The sequence below is a fragment of the Drosophila teissieri genome, chromosome X, assembly GCF_016746235.2.
Source record: "Drosophila teissieri strain GT53w chromosome X, Prin_Dtei_1.1, whole genome shotgun sequence".
In the NCBI taxonomy this organism is placed as follows: domain Eukaryota; kingdom Metazoa; phylum Arthropoda; class Insecta; order Diptera; family Drosophilidae; genus Drosophila; species Drosophila teissieri.
In genome coordinates this window covers 7,950,677-7,969,613 of record NC_053034.1, presented here as the reverse complement: position 1 = coordinate 7,969,613, position 18,937 = coordinate 7,950,677, and the positions used below count along the sequence as shown (strand labels likewise).

Here is an 18,937-nt window from a genome sequence, read left to right as displayed (position 1 = left end):
TTGCATGATTTTACATTTATGTTTAACTTTTATTGTTTTCTCAGTTGAATTATTTTATTCTTGTACAGTATAGTTTCGTAGATATATATATATTTTTTTGATTCATCGTTTATCTTTTGCCGGGATGTCGTTATCAATACAATATTGTACAATTTTCTTAGGCTACAATCTGCGCACAGAAAATGTGTGGTAATTAGAATTAATTCGTTTCAATATCGGATCTTTGCAGCGTACAGTTACCTATTTTCGTGGATTACAATTGGCTAAATACGTTTCGTTATGGTTCAATGGTTTTGGGTGGTCAACGGGTTGGGTTAATAATAATTTGGAATTACGGAGGGGAGTGTAATATAGTGTAATTTTAAGTTCGTTTAAACTCTGATTGTCTGTCAGCTGCAAGTAGATCGTTAGTTGCTCAACATTGGTGTCTGGATTCCTGTCCTAACTGCAGCAATTCCACACAAAAAAAAAATGTACAATACAATATATAATACATGTGTATTAAGATAGTTATGCATATTACATACATACAGGCGTAATTTTGAGGGAAAAAAATGCATCTTAAAAGCTAGCAAAAATAGTTTACGTTTCACATTTATATATATCTTGAATTATAGTTCACACATGAAATACGGTTTTAATCATAAAACTGAATAGTTTTATGGTTGCGACGCGCACTGTGACTACAAAAAACCACATTTATATAAACTTTTTTCCTTTTTCATTTATATTATTATTATATTATGTTTGACTTTCTTTTCCTTTTATTCTCTTAGCTATTAGCGAGCAAGCGGGATTTTCCATCGCCGCCATCAAATAAACATCAATTTTCTCTAAGCAATCATTTTTCCTTATTTATTGTCAGCGATTCTCATTTTATTTCTTGAAATTAATTATAACAAACAAACAATAATAGTTTTCTTTGAGCACAAAGCTAACGACAAGTAAGTACATATTATAGCCATCCTGTTCGCACACACACAGCAGTTAGGACGGACAAGGCTCGTGTGTCTGTGTGAGTGTCTGTCTGTGTGCAGGGATATACTCCTTGCTACAAAAAAAAAAGGTTATAAAAAAAACCACCTTCAAATTCAAATGACTGAAGAAGATAGGAAGTATTAAAGTTGGGCATACAGTTTGCGTAGAAGAAGTCTTTCTGTCAAATTTCTTATGTAATAACTGTCAAACTTCGAATTGTTAGTACAGTCTGTTCAAAAACCCGCCATCTTTCCTTTTACAAATAGAACATTAAGTTTATTGCTGTAATCGATCTTTCACTGTTCTAGGTCAGCCATTTGAGTTTGAAGCATATTTCCTAGACCAAATAATTTAGCTTAGCTAACTTCGATTCTTCGATTTCCTTACTGCACGCACACATATACATTTAAAATCTATTACAACTTTCATATACATTTAGACACTCAGTTTAAGGTATACATTTAAATATATATATAGTTATATATGGTTTTATTAAATTGGTTTTCTTTACATTCAGTCAATTTATTGCAACACAAAAAAAGTTTACAAAATTGTAATATTTCTATACTAGTTCACGTCTTTTTTTCTTTGTCATCAGCAGCAAATATTTTATATGCGATTACAATTAATAAACTAAACATCTTAAAAGCTCTTCTCGTTAAAAATGTAACACTTCTAAATGGGTTTCGTTTTGCTTTGTCCTACCGTTTGCAAACTATAAACAGTGCTTAATGTTATATTGTATTCTGTATTCTTTATAAAAACCTATAAAGATTCCGCGAACCCATAGACGAATTTCAGGTAGAGATTCCTTCGATTAGTGGGAAACATAATTCAGATATTTATATTTTATGTACACAATTACAGATACAAAAAAAAAGGTTCTAGGTGATAAACCGACACGAGTCTCTCAAAAAACATTCGTACAAAAGGCTTAAAAAAGAATTCTAAACTAAATTAAAATGTTTTGTTTTTTTTATTTCTTGTAAACGAGGTCGGTGAGAGCATGCAATGGATTTCCTGCATCATCATTATTGCAAAAACTCCTCGTTTTTATTTCAGCTTCTTTTGGTGGTTATCATTTTGCAATATTTCTTGCAACACATTTATTAATATTTAGGCATACAGTGCGTTTCTTGACTGTAAGACGATGTGGAAGGGGGGGGTAAATGCCAACCGTTCGATTAAACAAAAGACTCAAAAATCGCATTTAATCAACTAAATTCAAACTAAATTATATGAATGCAGTTTTTCATTAAATTAAGTAGCTTATCAGTTGAATATGTTGAGAGCTGCTAATTAAGGTAATAGTAATTGTAGTGACCATTTGAATGGAACAAATGAAGCAATTCATTGCACAATAAATTTAATAATTCAACGTCCAGCCCGCATTAAGGTAAATCCAGTTAAGAGATATTAAGGTATAAATTAATTACTGCGAATTAAAAGGGGGCGCAAGACGCAGGGCGAGGTTGTCGTTTAAATTGGCATTTCTCCCTGCAACTTTAAGTCTTTTCGTCACAAAAACGTTCTTTAGAGTGTAACTACATGTGTGTGCTGTATGTTGATTGCTTGCTTTGCTGCTGTTTTTGGTAACTTGACGAAGCATTAATCCAAGTACATCATTTGCATATACACATATCAAGCTAATACAATTTAAAATTGGTTTCTTGCAGCAGAAGCAACAGCAGCAGCAGCAACAGTTATCATTATCGTTGTCCTTATCGGCAGCCAAGAGAGTTAGTTACCCAGTTTCAATGCTTGCCGCGCGGCAGTCTTATGGGTATGTGCGGATATCATGTATCCGCCATGGGGTCCTCTATGTTGTTGTTGTTGTTGTTATTGATGTTGTTGATATTGTTGTTGATGTTGTTATTGTTATTGTTACTGCCGGCTAATGGCAGCTGCTTTATCGTAATGACATCCTTTGGCTTTTGATGCAACAATTGTTGTTCTCGATCCGGTTCCGCTTCCCTTTCCGACTCGCTCTCCTCCTGCTGCTGCTGCTGCTCCTGATGTTGCTGCCGCTGATGTTGCTGCTGCTGTTGTTGCTGCCGCTGATGTTGCTGCTGCTGCTGCTGTTGCAGATGTTGCTGCTGTACATGCTGCCGTTGTCTGCCGCGTTGTTCTGGTATAATTTTATTGATTGTGTACTGATTATTGTTGTTATCCTTATTGTTGCTATTGTTGATGATGGTGTTCGTGTTGTCATCCTCGCTGGATGACATCTGCAGCACTTGCTTCGCCTTACTCTCCCACAGCATTCGATTGGCCTTTAGCTGAAAGTAGACAGAACCAAATGCGTATTCAAATTAGACCGCTCATAATGGGCGCACTTGTGCGTGAATAAACCTACATACGAGTACGACTGCTCCCTTCTCCCTTCTCCCTCCAAAACCCATTTCCCCAAAAGCCCTGCAAATCGTGTATTTCCCGTGCAATTGCAGCTGTTGCCGATGGCCTCCTCATTACGGCTGATGGCTGATGTGGCTGCTGCAACTGCAACTGGAACTGCGGCACTATGTGGCATACAGCGTATGCAAACATCTGCCCCCTTTTTTGACTGCCAAAACGTTTGAGTGCCTGTCAAAGCGAAAACTTTGGCAGCACAACAATTTGGTGTTCAACTTTGCGACGTCGCAGTTGTGCAAATTAAAGCGCAAGAAAAACAGTTATGGAAATTCCTTAGCTGCCTCGGGCTCTTATTTCAGTTCAGTTTTATGTATTTTTGTCAGCCGCACTTAAAACTTTTGCACTTTATTCGGCATAGCTTTTTTTTACTTTAGCACGAGTTCTATAAAACGAACTTGAACAAGATATTAGATGTATGTAGAACCTTAAGAAGCAACTAGTAAGTTTAATTGAAAATGATTATAAAAACCGAACTTAAAATGTGTTCTGTGTATAATTTAACTGCAAGTTGCATAATGCGAACGTAGTTTCTCCTATTCTTAGAAGCTATCTCCGCATCTCATTAGTTTTCATGGCTTTTTTACGCAAATTGTGACTGGAAACAATTGAAATTCGTTTAATTCGCGCATTCTGTGCGTTGTTAAATATTTTAGATTTCCATTTGGTTTTTGTTTATCTTTCGCTGTACAACTGCAGCTCTTGTTTTTACAACGTGAGCGTAATTTTCACAACATTTTCTTTCTTTGTGCGGTTTTTTCTTTCGACTCCAGTTGCTATTTTCCCTCTTCCCTTTTCCCCTTTCCCTTTCGCCCTTCCCATCCACCTCAGGGTATTAACGTTTCGTTATTTGATTTCAATTTCCTCGCTGCAACGCAACGCAATGCGACTGCCACCGCTCGCTTTTTAATTTTTGCATAAATATTAAGTATGCAAATATGTTTAAAATATTTAATGTTTGCAGACACCTCTCTTCCAATAAGCGAACGCAATGGCGAGGGGCTGCGGGTGCAGAGCCGTCAATTAATTAAAATATTTGCCATTAACATAAATTAAGGAATATAATGAAATTGCCGGACTTTCAATTGATATTAATTGCGTGGCACGTTGCGTGGCTTTCGGGGGGGCGGGGTGAATGGGTTAACTGGCCGGTGAGCCATCACTACTGGAAAAAAAACGGATTGCAATCGGTTTGGGATGCAATGGGCGATGGGGGGATGGGATCGGATACCTGTCAAGCTGGCGGGGATTGCGAAAGTTGACTTAACTTTGTCCGGTTCCCGTGCACATTTATCCACCACCTCCTTGCCCCATTTCAGCATCCCGTCTGCCGGTGGCGTGCATGTATAAATTGCCACTTATGCCATCAAGCCACGGCCACGCCCCCGCCGCAGCTGCCGCCCACCGACTGGCCACCACTGGCAGCAGCAGCAGCTCGGAAACATTGCAATTGCAACTGTCAAACAGAAAGTGCCCCTTTGACAGGCCAATAAAAACGCACAAAAATCGGGAACATCATAAAAAAAACAAACCACTGGCACCGCAAAAAAACAAAAAAAAATCTCAAAAAAGAGGTTCCAGCCTAGGTGCAGCAAATCGAGTGAAAATATTCATTTTTAACCTCGTTGCGTGGAGACACATTACAGCAAACGCAACAAAAATCAAGGAAGAAGCCGAATTTGAAGTTTCTGCAGTTTGGCATCAAAGGCGTTTAACAAAGTTGTATCCCCCTTGTGTAACTATTTTTCTACCATTTTGCAAGCGATTACTAGTATTTATAGTACTTAAGTTCTATGAAATAATATAGAAAGAAATAGCACTCAAACAGATATATATGGTGGAGAAGAAAAAAGGAGGCGTAAATCAGCGCGCAGATAGCTGAACTTGAGTTAACTCAACGCCACTCGAGGCGAGTGGCCCGGAGTAACGAGGAGTGGACTAATTAATTAGCAGCTAATTTAACGGCTCGCTGCGCCGGACATAACTCAGCAGGATGCACTTGCAAACAGAGATACCAGTTGCCGACGGGTAGGACAAAAAAAAAACAAAAAAAAAAGGAGGAGAAAAAAAGGAGGCAGCTGGGAAGACGGGGGGCGAAAGGTCGGTAAAAATGGCCAAGTTAACCGAAAATTGCAATCAAAATAGTTGAAAATTCCGGTGGCCGACAGCTGTTAGCTCTGTAATCTGCAAGGAAAGTAGCTGGGAAAGCATTTGAATCCTTGGCCAAATCATAAAAACCAATTATGGTCTAATTAAAATTGCTGGGCAGCAATGAACTCAGTATCTCAGTAAAATGTCCTATTTATGTTAAACTATCTCTGCGGAAATCTGCTTAAAAAGTACAACTTATGTCATTGAACTTATATAATTTGTTGTCGAATGCTGCAATGTCCCTTGGGAACTGTTTAAATTAATCATGAAATCAACTCTAGCAACTTTTGCTGGCATAAACGAAGGAACATAAATGTCAAATTATATAAATGGGTGCAAAAAACCCTGATTGATAAAATATATAGCAGCGGAAGGTGTTAAATAAATAATGGCATTACATATTTGCACCTTTGAGGAAAGAAAAAACTGCAATATTTTTTACCGCGATGCCCTCGATATACTATACTATTATTCGATTAAATTCATATGTACTCCATATATATTCCAGGTGTTACAAAAAAAAAAGAAGTTTTTCCCATCTTTAAGCGCACAATGTGCATACCATGAACCATAGATGGCGCCAGCAAGCGACCATCGAACCCCCATCATCATTGTGATCAATGGTGTTCCTTTCGGTTTCATGGCTTTGTAACCCCAACGAATGCATTACACATACTCGTACTCGTATGAATCAAAGTAGCTGGAAAAAGAACAATACAAAAAAGGCGGAAAAAAGAACCAAATATAAAGTAAAATCGCTAGGTGCAACCAACAAACGAGAAGGCAAAGTGCAAAACACAAAACAAACAAGCAAAACACAAATCGCACATACAGAACGAAATCGAGTAGAAGGATAAAAAAAACGAGTTGCACAATGTGATGTGATGTAAGTGGGTGGGTTTCCTTTTTGTGGGTGGTGGTAATGGTGGTGGTGGTTGGAGGGGTAGGGCATACGGTGCGTATGGGATATGTGCATGGATATGCAGGGAAGTGCAAAATATGCCAATGACACAGGCAGCGGCAGTGGCAGCGGCAACGGCAACTTCAACGGCCCCGAGCCAAAGTGAAAGGTGAAAGATAACAAGAGCCTGTGAAAATGACAAGCAACAAAAACAAAGGACACGAGAAGGGATTCCAGTGGGTGGTGGCACTGGTGTGTAATGGGGATAGAGTGAATTTGCCTGCACTTGACGCTGGTGATGCCAATGCAAGTATCTTAAGAGCCCTAAATTGGAAAGAATGCTTCCTTAAGCTCTGCACAATTTTAAAGTTCATAAACGTAATTCCAGTTGTAACTTCAGTTGCATTGAATTCAAATAATAAACACCAGCAGAGAATATAAGTTATCAATGCAACATAATGGATTGCAGCTCATTTAAGTAAATAAAGTAATATGATTGAAAATCACAAATAAAACATGGAATATTGGCATCACTGGCGTGCTGGGATTTGGTAACGAAGTGGTAACATGAAAAGGTGGCTGTTTTTTGGAGTGTTTTGAGTTTGTTTTGCATTCGAGAACCGGTGTGTGGGGTTGCACCTTACCTTCGACGTGTTGTCCTGCACCCATGCATCTGGCTTACCATAGTCCGGCGGATTCGCGTACGGATCGTAGCCGAGCACGGACAGCATGGGCGCTATGTCGGCCATGTCGCGCACCACGTCGCCGGGTATTTGGCCAACCCACTTGGACATCGCCTCCAGATTAACCGGCTTGATGACCTGGTCCGACGAACGCTCCACCCTGCGATTGCATGCAATGTTGAATTATGGACTCAATACATTCGCAATTCCACGATTTCCACTTACTTGGACAGCGGCACTCCGTTCGGCTTGTTGATGAACTCCTCGTGGTGCAGCACCGCATCGTTCCATGGCACGTCCAGGAATTTCAGTATCTTTCGCATCCATTCCTCGGGATGCAGGACCAGCTGCTCATAGTACACCTGGCGGAGATAGGAATACATTTGATTATTTGCGAAAATCAGAAAGAGGGCTTCTAACAAAGTTCTTGCCTATAACTTTAACAAAATTGGGCTGTTTTGTGCAGCTAACGACCTCAGCTAACTTTTCCTATCACTGTTTAGGTAATATGAAAAATTTAATTTTTGGGTGCATTTTTTGTAACATCATCCAAATTTGCCAAAAAAAATCGAAAAAAATAGAATTTTTGTTTTGAACACAGTTTGATTGGAAATTAAAATACGAGCTCAACGAGCATTCCATATTCAGACAATTATTTTGAAAGTTGTGGCAAAAAAACCGATTATTTAATGACAAAAACTTGGAAAAACGACTTTTGGCGAATATTCCACATTTTCTATGAGCATTTTTATCATAACTTGACTACAAATTGTCATATAGATGAAAGAATTACATTTTTATACAGCTAATAACCAGTACTAACCACCCCAATCATATTTTGATGGATTTGGGAAAATTAATTTTTGGATAAATTTTCGCATTTTTTGTAAGGGGTAACATCATCAAAAAGTGCAAAAAATGGCAAAAAATTAAAGTTCCCATCTTTGAACACAGTTCGATTGCAAATTTAATTACGAGCTCAACGAGATATGTCATTCTATATTTGGACTATTATTTCGAATGTTCTGATCAAAAAACTGATAAATATTTACGCAAAAAAACATAAAATCGATTTTCGGCAAAAAGTCAATATTTACGATTGGGATTTTCTTTATAACTTGGCTAAAAATGCTTAGAAATCTAAATAAATAACATTTTTATACTCCTAATTACCAATACTAACTATAAATGTCACTTTTTGACCGACTTTGTTAAAATAATTTTTGGCCATATTTTCGCATTTTTTGTAAGGGGTAACATCATCAAAAATTGCAAAAAATGGCCAAAAAATAGGTTTTCCAAATTTGAATGCCAATCGATTGGGAATTTAATTACGAGCTTAACGAGGTATGATACTCCCCATTGGGACTATTATTTCCATTGTTATGGCCAAAATACTGATAGAAAAAACGCTTAAATGGGTTTCCAATGCACCACAAATACTTGTCGCTTTAAATGCCGCCTATCTGTGCGCATTTTAATATACACTCGTTTTTTTGAGAGCCGCCATCAATGGAATTTAAAAGTCAGCTCGCTTAATTTCCTGTGCCAGACCAGCCAGCACCCCGACCAAGTTAATCATCGTTGATTGAGATGGGTGGCCACCTAGCCACCTGCGCCATGTGAGCATCTGACTATTGGGTGGCTGGGTGGCCAACCAGGACTCCCCGGACTCACCATCATGCAGCGGTCCTTGCCAATGTCCCGGCACTGCTCGTGCATCACCTCGATGGCGTGGTTCCACTTCTGCATGCACTGCCGGTAGCTGCTCAAATCGAAGCCGGTGATTGTCACCTTGCGCGATATAATCGAATGAACAGTCGCCCGGCCGTCGCGCACCATGAATAGGAATTTAGCCTGTAACGACCGGAAAAAAAAGTATTAAAAAAAACACATTGAATACAGCAAAAAATAATAGTAGTAGTAGTACATATATAGCATAATGGTACTTAAATATTAACAATCAAGTAGATGCACTTCATTAAATCGCATTCTTTCAAAACTGAATGCTTTTAATACATTTAACATTTTCATTTTGATATTTGTGCTTATGTGCTTTCGTGGCAGATATAAATATTACATTTAATCACTGCAAAAGATTTAAAATCGCCTGTCGCGGCAGCTTAACTTATTTAATGAAATACTTTTTGTTATCTTTGGCTGGCTCTTTGGTTCTCTGGGATGACAGTTAATGTGCATTAAAAGGGATATTTCTGTGACAACAGCGAGCGAAGATGGCTTTAATGCCAGACTCAGATATGGTAAATGAAAATGGTACGAGTATGGCATTACTGATATGGTTATGTTTTTTATGCTGCAAGTGTGTGGGGCAAGCAAGCAGCCAGCATGGATGGAGTGTGCGGAAATTGTATCACTGCGGGTGCTTACGTTCGGAAATAGCTCGATGACATAGGAGCCCATTTTCAGCGTCAGCGGATCCTTGTTGCATAAACGCGGCGCCGGCTCGCCGTGCTTGGCGATGATTTCCAGACAGAACTGCGCGATGGCACTGTTCATGACCTCTTTGGTGATGCCGGCCTCCTGCAGGCGCAGCGACTCCTTCTCGGACTTCAGCCAGTGCGAGCGCAGCTGCAGGATGCGCGGAATGACGCGGGTTTCCTGCCCGCAGCTGCACGGATTCCAAAAAGCAAAGGAAAAAAAAGAACAATATATATACAGATGAGAATAAATACACACAAAGCGGCGGAATAGTGGCTGCGGGGCAGCTTCTGTTTACGTGGATACGGTGCATTGTTGCCCCTGCTGGATTCATGGATTTCAAAATCTAAGCTTTCAGTGGGGACACAACAGGGACGGCAAATGGAGGGTTGGCTCGCCGTATTGTGATCATTTCAATGCTGCCCTTGTTTACAGCGCTCCTTTGACTAAACTGACTTGGTAGCATTACTTACTATTTTGCTGAATTAGATACCTATAGGTATAACTTGTCAAGGGAGTTTGCCTAACACATAAGCTGCCCCTTTAAATGAAAATCCAAGTCAAGCTTTACGTTGGCCCCAATATCCTAGTTCGGTATCGCCAGGCAACATGTGATGGGGGTTCCACTTCCATTGTGCAACCTCCATTCTGCTCCTCCACCTCCACCTCCACCTCCTCCTCCACCTCCACCCCCACCTGCTCCTCTTCCTCCCGCGCTTCTAATGCAATCGACAAAACGAAATGGTATGCCATCCGCTGTTAGCTCTTTTGGCTTACCCTCCAGCGGATGCGGATGTGGATGTGGAAGTGGAGTCCCCGTCGCGATTCGATGCCTGCTGCATAACTCCCATTTGAGTCCCCTCCTCCGTGTGCCCCGCTTCGATTTCCAGGACCAGTACTGCTGAAACCACTGAACTATAAACGGGCTTCAAACGATTCGTTTGCCGCTCTAGAATTTTCCGCCGGCAGTGCTCCGTAATTCGTAATCAAGTTCAGAGCACACACAAAAAATGACTGCCTGATTGCGTAAATTATCATAAATATCCCACACAGCAGCGCCAGCCAAACGGCGATTGAAAAACAAAAGGACACTAACTCGAACTCCACAAAAAGGAGAGTAATCAAAGTCGATCAACTTGAAATGCGTAAGTTCAATATGAAACTATAGAGTATATAGTATATCATACTGTAGTGGCTGGTAATAAACTCATTACTAAATGTTAAACCATTGCTCCTTGATGTCAAAGATACAAATCAAATATTTGATTTCATTTGTGTGACCGCACATTTTTGAGAGCAATTTTACCAAAGTTAATTGCCTTTTTTAATTGAATAAAATTGAGCAATAGTGCCAGCAATTACGGTTTACGTTTGAGTTAATAACAAATAATTTGTAGCGCATTCTATCTAATTAACATATGCTATATTAGTAATGTTCTACTAATACACTGTTTTCTTTTTATTATGCAGAACTTCAGTTAGCATTTTAAAGTCAGCACTTAAAGTGCGCTGCTTTCTTGTCAACTTATCATTTTAATTTGATATATTTTCAAGTTGTAAGTCAACTTGTATTATCTGTTTGTTAATTAAGTTTGTTATCTGTAGCGAGCTTACGTGTTTGCAACTGCTAAGAAAAGTAGACAAAGTAACTGACGTTTTTACTTGCTTTGGTTTTAGTTCAAAAATGTATGAAAATGAAAGAGAAAAATGCAGTTTAGTTGCCTCCTGAATAATTTAAGCAGAGAACTGCGAATTTAGTTCTGTGACACCAAGTTATCAATCCTAAATTACCCAACATTATTTGCGGCCTAAACTTTCAAAAGGTTCCCTCAAAATAAAAAATAAAAACGCATTAAAACCGCAATTTAATAGCCCGAAAACATGGAGTCACCTATTTGGCACCATCTAAATCGGGGTCACAACTTTATCTGGCCCCAACCAATTACATTTGTTCGCACCTCAGCATGGGAGCCCTCCAACTCGACGAGTCCATCCCTCTATTCCTCTGGCCCTCTATCCCTAGTATTCCATGCAAATCCCACAAAATTGTTTCGGGGCTTGCCCCAGACTCAATTAGTTGATGCCAAGTCTAAATGCTAAATGCTACAAATACTAAACCAGATTTAATCTGCAAACCAGGAGGGAATGTGGAGCCACAGAGGCGAGGAGATGAGGAGATGGGGGTGAGGTGACCTACTCCACATACGGTTAGGAAAGTTTTACACTTTGCAACGCCCACGTTACGTTTTTGGAGTCCTGCAAAGGCGAACAAAGGACGAGGACGACGACGAGGACCCATTCTGTAACTAAAATCCGTGAGATCCTTGAGGGAAAGGGAAGTCGGTTTTTAAATAGCGGAAATTGCGCTGTGCAGCCATCAGAAAAAGCGACCCCGACTGACTGCCAGCCAGTGAGGCAACCAGGCATCCTGGCAGCCAGGCATCCAGGCATCCAAGCATCCTGATGTCAGGATCCAGGACACAGGATAGGCCACGGATACGATGGGATGACAGGATGGAGCGAAATGGTCTGGAAACGGGCCGGGCAAAAAGGCAAATTGTTAATAACATAAAGAGGCTGGGCTAACGAAAAACTTGACCATTTCTCATTTTCAGATTGCGCCAAATGTCGTGGCTAATTACTCATGCGTAAGGTGGACTTAAGAAATTATTATAATAATATATCGTAGCAGGCAGAGAGATAAAAATCCCAGGAACAGATACGCAAATGGAGGCAGCACAGCTCTCGACTCAAAATGAGGAGTAAAAAGATATTAAAATTGCCAAAGGGCAGAAATGGAATATATCGAATTGGATTCACTGGCTTGCCTGGCTGCCGTAGGTGGAAGATTGAAATTGGGGAGTTGAGTCGGCGGAGAACCGCCCCCAAAAATGTATATGTATATTAAAATTTACAACATTCTGTTTTCCCCAATGGGACTGGGCGGTGTGGCAACACAAATACACTTTATGACAGTGCAACAAAGCCGAAGAGGGAAAAGGTCCCCCAAAAAAACGGAAGAGGAAATTATTTGGAATTCGAATGTTTTGCCAAGGCATCATCGGCAAATGTTTGATTCCACTCAGGGCAAGTGTGAAATTTGGTTAGCAGATTTCATGGCTTAAAGGATTTGGGAAATATGGTAAACAAACTTTTGAGGATACGTAAAGGTGCAGGCAATTGCCATTTGAGTTGGGTATATTACTACATTTAAAGACTGATTTAAGATTTAAATTAACCTAATATAATACACATTCAACAGCAAATTCTGATGTATTAATTCAAAGGAAAACGGAGAAATGGAAAATAAACGAGATCAGCTTAAACAAAGCCCAACAAATAAGTGAAAATTGATATGCGATACGTGTGAAATGTATGAACTACTAAAGTGGAAGCCGTTCTCTTCGAACTTTTCTCGCACTTTTAGAAAAGGAAAATTCATAGCAAGTTACGCCAGTCATTGCCTTGGAATGTATTTTCCATGAAAATTCAATTTCAAAAAGGGCGTTTTGTTACAAAAAAAAGAAGAGAAATAGAGATAAACATGTTTGAATAATATAGATTTGCGATGCGTCAAAGTTCTCAGCAACTCGAAGCAAAAAAGAGGACTTCTGCCACGCAATGTGACACAAGGCAAACTTTAAATTGAGTTTCTTTCGGTGAGAAATACATGCTAATTGAATTGACAGCCTTGATTTCGAGTCCTTTAGCAAATTAACGGCGGGGGTATCAACGATTTCGATGAGGCCATTGAAAATGTTATTCAATAGTAATAAGTAAATATGAGGAAACATGGAAGAACAAGCTGATCAGGTGGCGATTAAATATGACTTAGCATATAAAGTTGTAACATCTTGAGACCCTCAACGCATCCCCATCATCATACAACCCTTTTCGTGTGCGATGGCAAACCAATAAATCGCCTTTGATATCCGATATGTGCAAGACTTCTCCGCCGGCGTTCCGGGAATGGATAGATGGATGGATGGTTGGATGGATGGAAGGAAGGAAGGAAGGAAGTGAAGCATTCGCCCCCGAGACCGCGGCATTGTGGCAAACAATCAAATCGAACAGTCGCCGGGCGGTGGGAAAGGGTATTATCCGGTTACTGGGGGGAAACCCAGGATGCAGGACTCCAGGATTCGAGAGAGTGGGGAGCTGGGGAGCAGGACTTACCGCACATCGGGATGGGCATCCAGCATGGCGCGCATCAAAGTCGTCCCAGATCTCGGCACGCCGCCTATGAATATTAATGGCATCTCACGGTTGTATGAATAAACGCGTTGATTGTCATCTGTGAGGTATTTCTGAGCGTGTCCGTATTTCGTATCCGCATCCGTAACCGTAACCGTAACCGTAACAGTGTCCGTGTCCGGGTTTTTGGATCCGCCACGGCAAAGTGTAGGTGTAGACAAAAGGGGGAAAAAATATATGAAATTAGAGAAAAGTTGCAGGCGTAAAATAAATGGCATGGCTCCTGCTGATGGCCACGCTGATTATTATGATGATGTTTATTACGATTATTATTATTTGTATTATAATGATGATGATGCGGAGTGAAAGCTAGAGAGAAGCTAGAGCTAGAGCCAGGTGGATTGTGGGCGATGGCTTCTTGGTTGAACAAGCGCAGGTGTCAACGCCATCGGGGGCATTAGCGTCAGAAGACAGAAGACACACGAAATGGAGGCGACAGGTGATGGGCATTACTAAAAATAGACGCGAGCTATCCATATATCCATATGGAGCCCCAAAAGGTGCCGAAGCGTTATCTTTACCCAGCCCCAAAGCCTGTGATAGATTTGGTGCCTTATCAAAGGTAAACATGGCGATGGGGGGGTTTTTTCTGTTACCCGCCTAATGTGAAATCGATCGACTGCCATAAATCATAAGCATTCAATTAGAAATGCGATAAAAGTGGCCTGGCGCTATTTTGTATCTAATCACAGTGTTTTCTAAGATACAAAGAATTCATCACAGATTTAGTATGGTTGGTGATAACCAATGAAACCCAAACACGTTTTCATACTTTTGCATTCGTTGTTTACCCAATTGAAGCACAACATTGATTTACGCTACTGCTAAGTAAAGATGGATTAAATTATCAATCACTTTGGCTGCTCATTTGCATGCTGAACCGAAAACCGAAAACCGAAGTCCATCAAATTGAAGCCCATTGTTCGAAGTGCTTTGTTTATGAGTTTACTACTTGGTTGGGCGGTGGACAATTTAATCCCAGAATTACTATTAATTTGGTTTGCTGTGCTGCAAGTCAGCCAATTTGAGAAAGTTAATTAAGTCACGTTTTGATTTCGCATTTTGAAAAGCTGGCTGGCTGGCTGGCAATTTATGCCTGGGCTACGAATTTTCCATATTTGGCAGCACAAAATAAGCCGGAATTAAAGCCTATTTATATTGCGTTCCTTAATTACCCGAACGCAGTATTTGGATTTGCATTAATTTCAACTGCACAGTGTGATTGTGTGATTTCCCCCATTAAATAAGATGCATTTCTGATGCCATAGCTCTGTGTTTGTGCATTGAATTTAATGCAATGCAATATAAATCGAATCGATGGGCCCAAATAATTATGCATTTGCATGCGGCATGATAGCCGCATTAAGCCATGGCTCCAAAACTCCCATAATTGGATCCGCAAAATCCCCGGCATTAAAGCCCCTTTTCATGTGTAAAGCCCAGCAGCCCCTGCTTTCAATTCGGGGGATGTGTTAATGCTCTGTGGAAATGATTCGACCATCCTGGTGCACGCATCTCGGACGCATTGTCTTCCATTTTGGAGGAGTCATCTCCTCCTGCTTCCTGTCCCTGCTCCACCTCGACTAAGCCAAAGCTGCTTATGACCTCCGCCTTCGATATTCCCAATGCTAATCAATGGATACACTCCATCCCACCCCACTACCAGCGCCCATTTCAAGTCCAACGAGACCATTTTGGTCTCGACTAATGTTTACAAAATCTTGTTCGGTCATCCGATAACCAGTTAAATTCCCTGAATGACTTTTGCTTTGGTTTTGCGTGTGCGGTTCGGTTCGGGTTTTCCGGGGGGTGTGACTGGGTTTTCATCTGTGCTCAGCCAACATGAAATTAGTTATCCAGCTAAGGTTCTACTCCCATGCATTTTTTCCTTTGATTTATCATTGCAAATGTTTTTGTTTGGCTTGGTCAGCACGAGGGGCGTGGCCTCCCGCACAGTGCGTCACACAAATGTAGAGCTACAGCTAAAATTTAGCTCCCCTGTTATCCCAACAGCAAATGGAATGAATCCCAGCATAATAAGCGCAATTCGCCTGCAGGAATGCAAATAACCCATCAAGTTTGAATTGAAAGTGCTCAGCATCGCACTGATTTCGGCATCAAAAATGGATTATCGAATAAGGCAAGCCTAGAATCTGCGACGAACTGATTGCTTGCCAGGTATATCAGCCCTCAGCCCTCAGGCCTTTTACCATTTGATTCAATTTAAATATTACCCACTCACATGCCTACATTTTTGCGACGCACCTTGCTGCAAAGGAAGTCGATGTTCGGGGGTGTGACTATGTGTGCTTTTCCCATTTTTTTTTTCTCTTTTTTTTTGTTCCGGAACGGAAAGGATGGAAGGATGGCTATGGTGATTGTGGAGTGTGGGGTTGTGAGGGGTGTGGGGCAAACAGATTGTGTTCGATTTGGGGATACATACCTCAACGCGAACCATTTGGGAGGAGAGCTCGTTGGTGGCGTCCACCTTGAAGAGGCATGTGGGCCGCAGTTCGGTGAATTTGAATAGGAACATGGTGATGACGATGATGCCGAAGAGCACCCACAGGGTGACCTTCTTATTTCGATATGGCAGTCGCATTCTGGCGCTGGCGCTGGTGGTGTGGTGGTGTGGTGCTAGGTGTCGCAGCTAACTGCCCTTTGATTCGGCGGCTGACGATGATGTGGTCCTCTCAGGCCTCGTCTAATCTGATCTGATCTGCTGTATTATGTGGTGTAGTATGGTGTGGTGTGGTGTACTGCCTTCTTCCCGGAGGCGCCCACTCGTCGTCGCTTTTTTCAGCTCCAGCTCCAGCTCCAGCTCCTATTGATTGCGTCTAGTTGCTACTCCGCTCTACGTTTGCCCAAAGCTTAAATATGTAAATTGGTTTTCTTGAGGTCCTCAAAGCGAGAGTTTTGCTTTGGCTTTTGCTGTAGCAGTTGCTTCTGCTGTTGCTGTTGCTATTGCTAGTGGCCCGTTGCCCCGTTGCCGTGTTGCTCCTTGTGATGCCAGCTCCTCTTGTTTGCCAAGGATGCGGAGTGGGGAATATCGGGTGAATGTGGTGGTTGGGTTGGTGGGTGGACGGGCTGGCTGTGATGTGCCTATAGTGCAGCAGGATACTGATGCTGATGCTGATGCGGCGGCGGCTTGGCGGTGCCACCACAATAACTCCGTCCACGTTCCTGGTGGTCCTGTTCCGGCCTGTGTTCTGGTCTCTGTTCCTGTTGCTGTTCCTGGTGCTGTTTCTGTTGCTGGTCCTGCTGCTGCTCCTGCTTATGACGTTGATTGCTTTGCATCGCCTCGCCTTTTGTTTGCTCCTTTTTGGCCAGCCAGCAGCAGCAACAACAACGCGGCTTGGCCAACAACGCAGCACAACACAACACGATCCTGGCAATCCTGGCAATCCTGGTAGTCCTGGCAATTCTAGCAGCTGCTGCAGTTTCCCCTGTATATCACTCTCCTTGTGCGGCCGCCTTCTAGTCCTGGCTTTCCATTTATTGCATTCTTACAAAATATATACACACATTGATAGCACGCTGCAACGGAAAAAGCAAAGACTACGTTAGGCATATTTAAATGGTGCGCCACGAATTATTGTTTGCCGCCAAGATACTCGTGTCTACGGGGAACTATCGCTATAGCAAACCGAGTGCAGCTTGGGATGTGGCAAAGTGCAAAATTCCTTTCTATTTGAAATGAAATCAAACTTTTGTAACTATTTGCGCGCATTAAAACTAGTAAGTACTTGCAACCAATGCTTTTCTCTTGCTTTAAGTTGATGGGTACACTTTATGGGCTAGTTAATGTGTAACGTACAGGGTATCCCCACATCGGTTTTCGAAAGTAAACCGCAGTATCACTTGGCCTTCTCTTTCGCTGGTATCGTGCAACTTTCAATGGCTGGCACTCGACTATCGACACTCGACTTTCGGCACTCGACCGCTTCTGACTGGCAACCTCAAGTGACTACGCACCTCATCGACTTTGGCCGCTCGACTTTTCCTTTTCGTTTTCCGCGACGACGACGGATTCCCCTGATGACGGTTGCAACTTCAGTTTCAGTTTGAGTCGCAGTTATAGCTTCAGCTTCAGCTTCAGTTTCGGGCTTCAGTTTCGGCTTCAGCTTCAGTTTTTGGGTCCAGATGTTTGCTCAGTTGTTGACGAAGAGCTGCCAGCCGAGTGACTTAATGAGCCGAAATGCCAAATAGACTGGAACCAACGTCAGCGAGATATACACGTAGTAGCTCCAATCGCCGGTTATTTCCTCCGTCATACCTGCAAAAGGAACGGCAAACATGGAAATATTATTAATCACCTTGCATCACAAACAAAAAAAAAGAAGGAATAACGAATAAATACAAAATACCAACACGAAAATGAGAACAATAACGAAAACGAAATGAACAGATGAGGAGAAGAGCAGAGAAGAGGAGAGAAAAGTGCAAACACAATTTCCCTGGCTGGGCGATGGAACACATGATATATTTGATTAGAAATCATCCACGATACATTTGTTCTTTTCCTTTTCAATATGACATATGAACGTGACTCCCATGGGAAGGGGAAGGGGGAGGTGCCCCTAAAGAGGGAGTGGAGTAAGCGGCTCAAACACAGAAGACATTTACCAGATGTTTTCCCAGAGACTCAAAGTGCCCCGAAGTACAGTAGAATGCCATATACATTATTAAAGCACAATAGACAGTACCCGCAAATTGAGCACTTTATTTAGAAGTTTATAAATAAAGAAATTAATTCAAATAATAGATTTAAAGTGGCTTAGTAGGATAACAAATAGTAAAAGGATTAAAGCTCTTTAAAGTCCCAAATCTTTCATGTAAAAATGAGGGAGAATCCATGATACATCTGTAATATTATACAATAGTTACCTTGGACTCCTGGTGCTTTTGCTTTTGCCTGACAAGAATTGAAATTCATATTTAACAACTTGCCAGTGGAATGGCAAGCTTATCAATTTCGCAACGCAGGGAAGTTTGACTGTAATTGCCCACACACTGTGGCTGCAAATCCCTCAAACTATTCGCCCTCAAGGAGCTGGAGTGCATATGAGTTTCAGGCGACATTCGTCACTGGGCTTTCCGCCCGTTGGCAGGAAAAACGGGT

The 18,937-nt window shown here is 41.4% G+C and overlaps 2 protein-coding genes across 3 annotated transcripts; both read right to left on the bottom strand.

Moving 5' to 3' along the window:
- Positions 1 to 13: 13 nt before the first annotated feature.
- On the bottom strand, positions 14 to 16,428 carry LOC122623524 (protein-tyrosine sulfotransferase). 2 transcript variants are annotated; one of them, XM_043802728.1, is made up of 7 exons: positions 16,259 to 16,428; positions 13,738 to 13,868; positions 9,511 to 9,751; positions 8,800 to 8,979; positions 7,348 to 7,484; positions 7,084 to 7,282; positions 14 to 3,257 (listed from the first exon to the last, which is right to left on the bottom strand). In XM_043802728.1, exons 1-7 carry the CDS (start codon positions 16,415 to 16,417, stop codon positions 2,775 to 2,777), a joined length of 1,530 nt encoding a protein of 509 aa, XP_043658663.1. In that variant the 5' UTR covers positions 16,418 to 16,428; the 3' UTR covers positions 14 to 2,774. The 2 variants fall into 2 exon arrangements, with proteins under 2 accessions (XP_043658663.1, XP_043658664.1); XM_043802729.1 differs by having other exon boundaries at positions 3,085 to 3,257; positions 7,122 to 7,282.
- Positions 16,429 to 17,966: 1,538 nt separating this feature from the next.
- On the bottom strand, positions 17,967 to 18,089 carry LOC122623525. The gene has a single exon (XM_043802731.1). It carries the CDS (start codon positions 18,087 to 18,089, stop codon positions 17,967 to 17,969), a length of 123 nt encoding a protein of 40 aa, XP_043658666.1.
- Between the last annotated feature and the right edge of the window lie 848 nt (positions 18,090 to 18,937).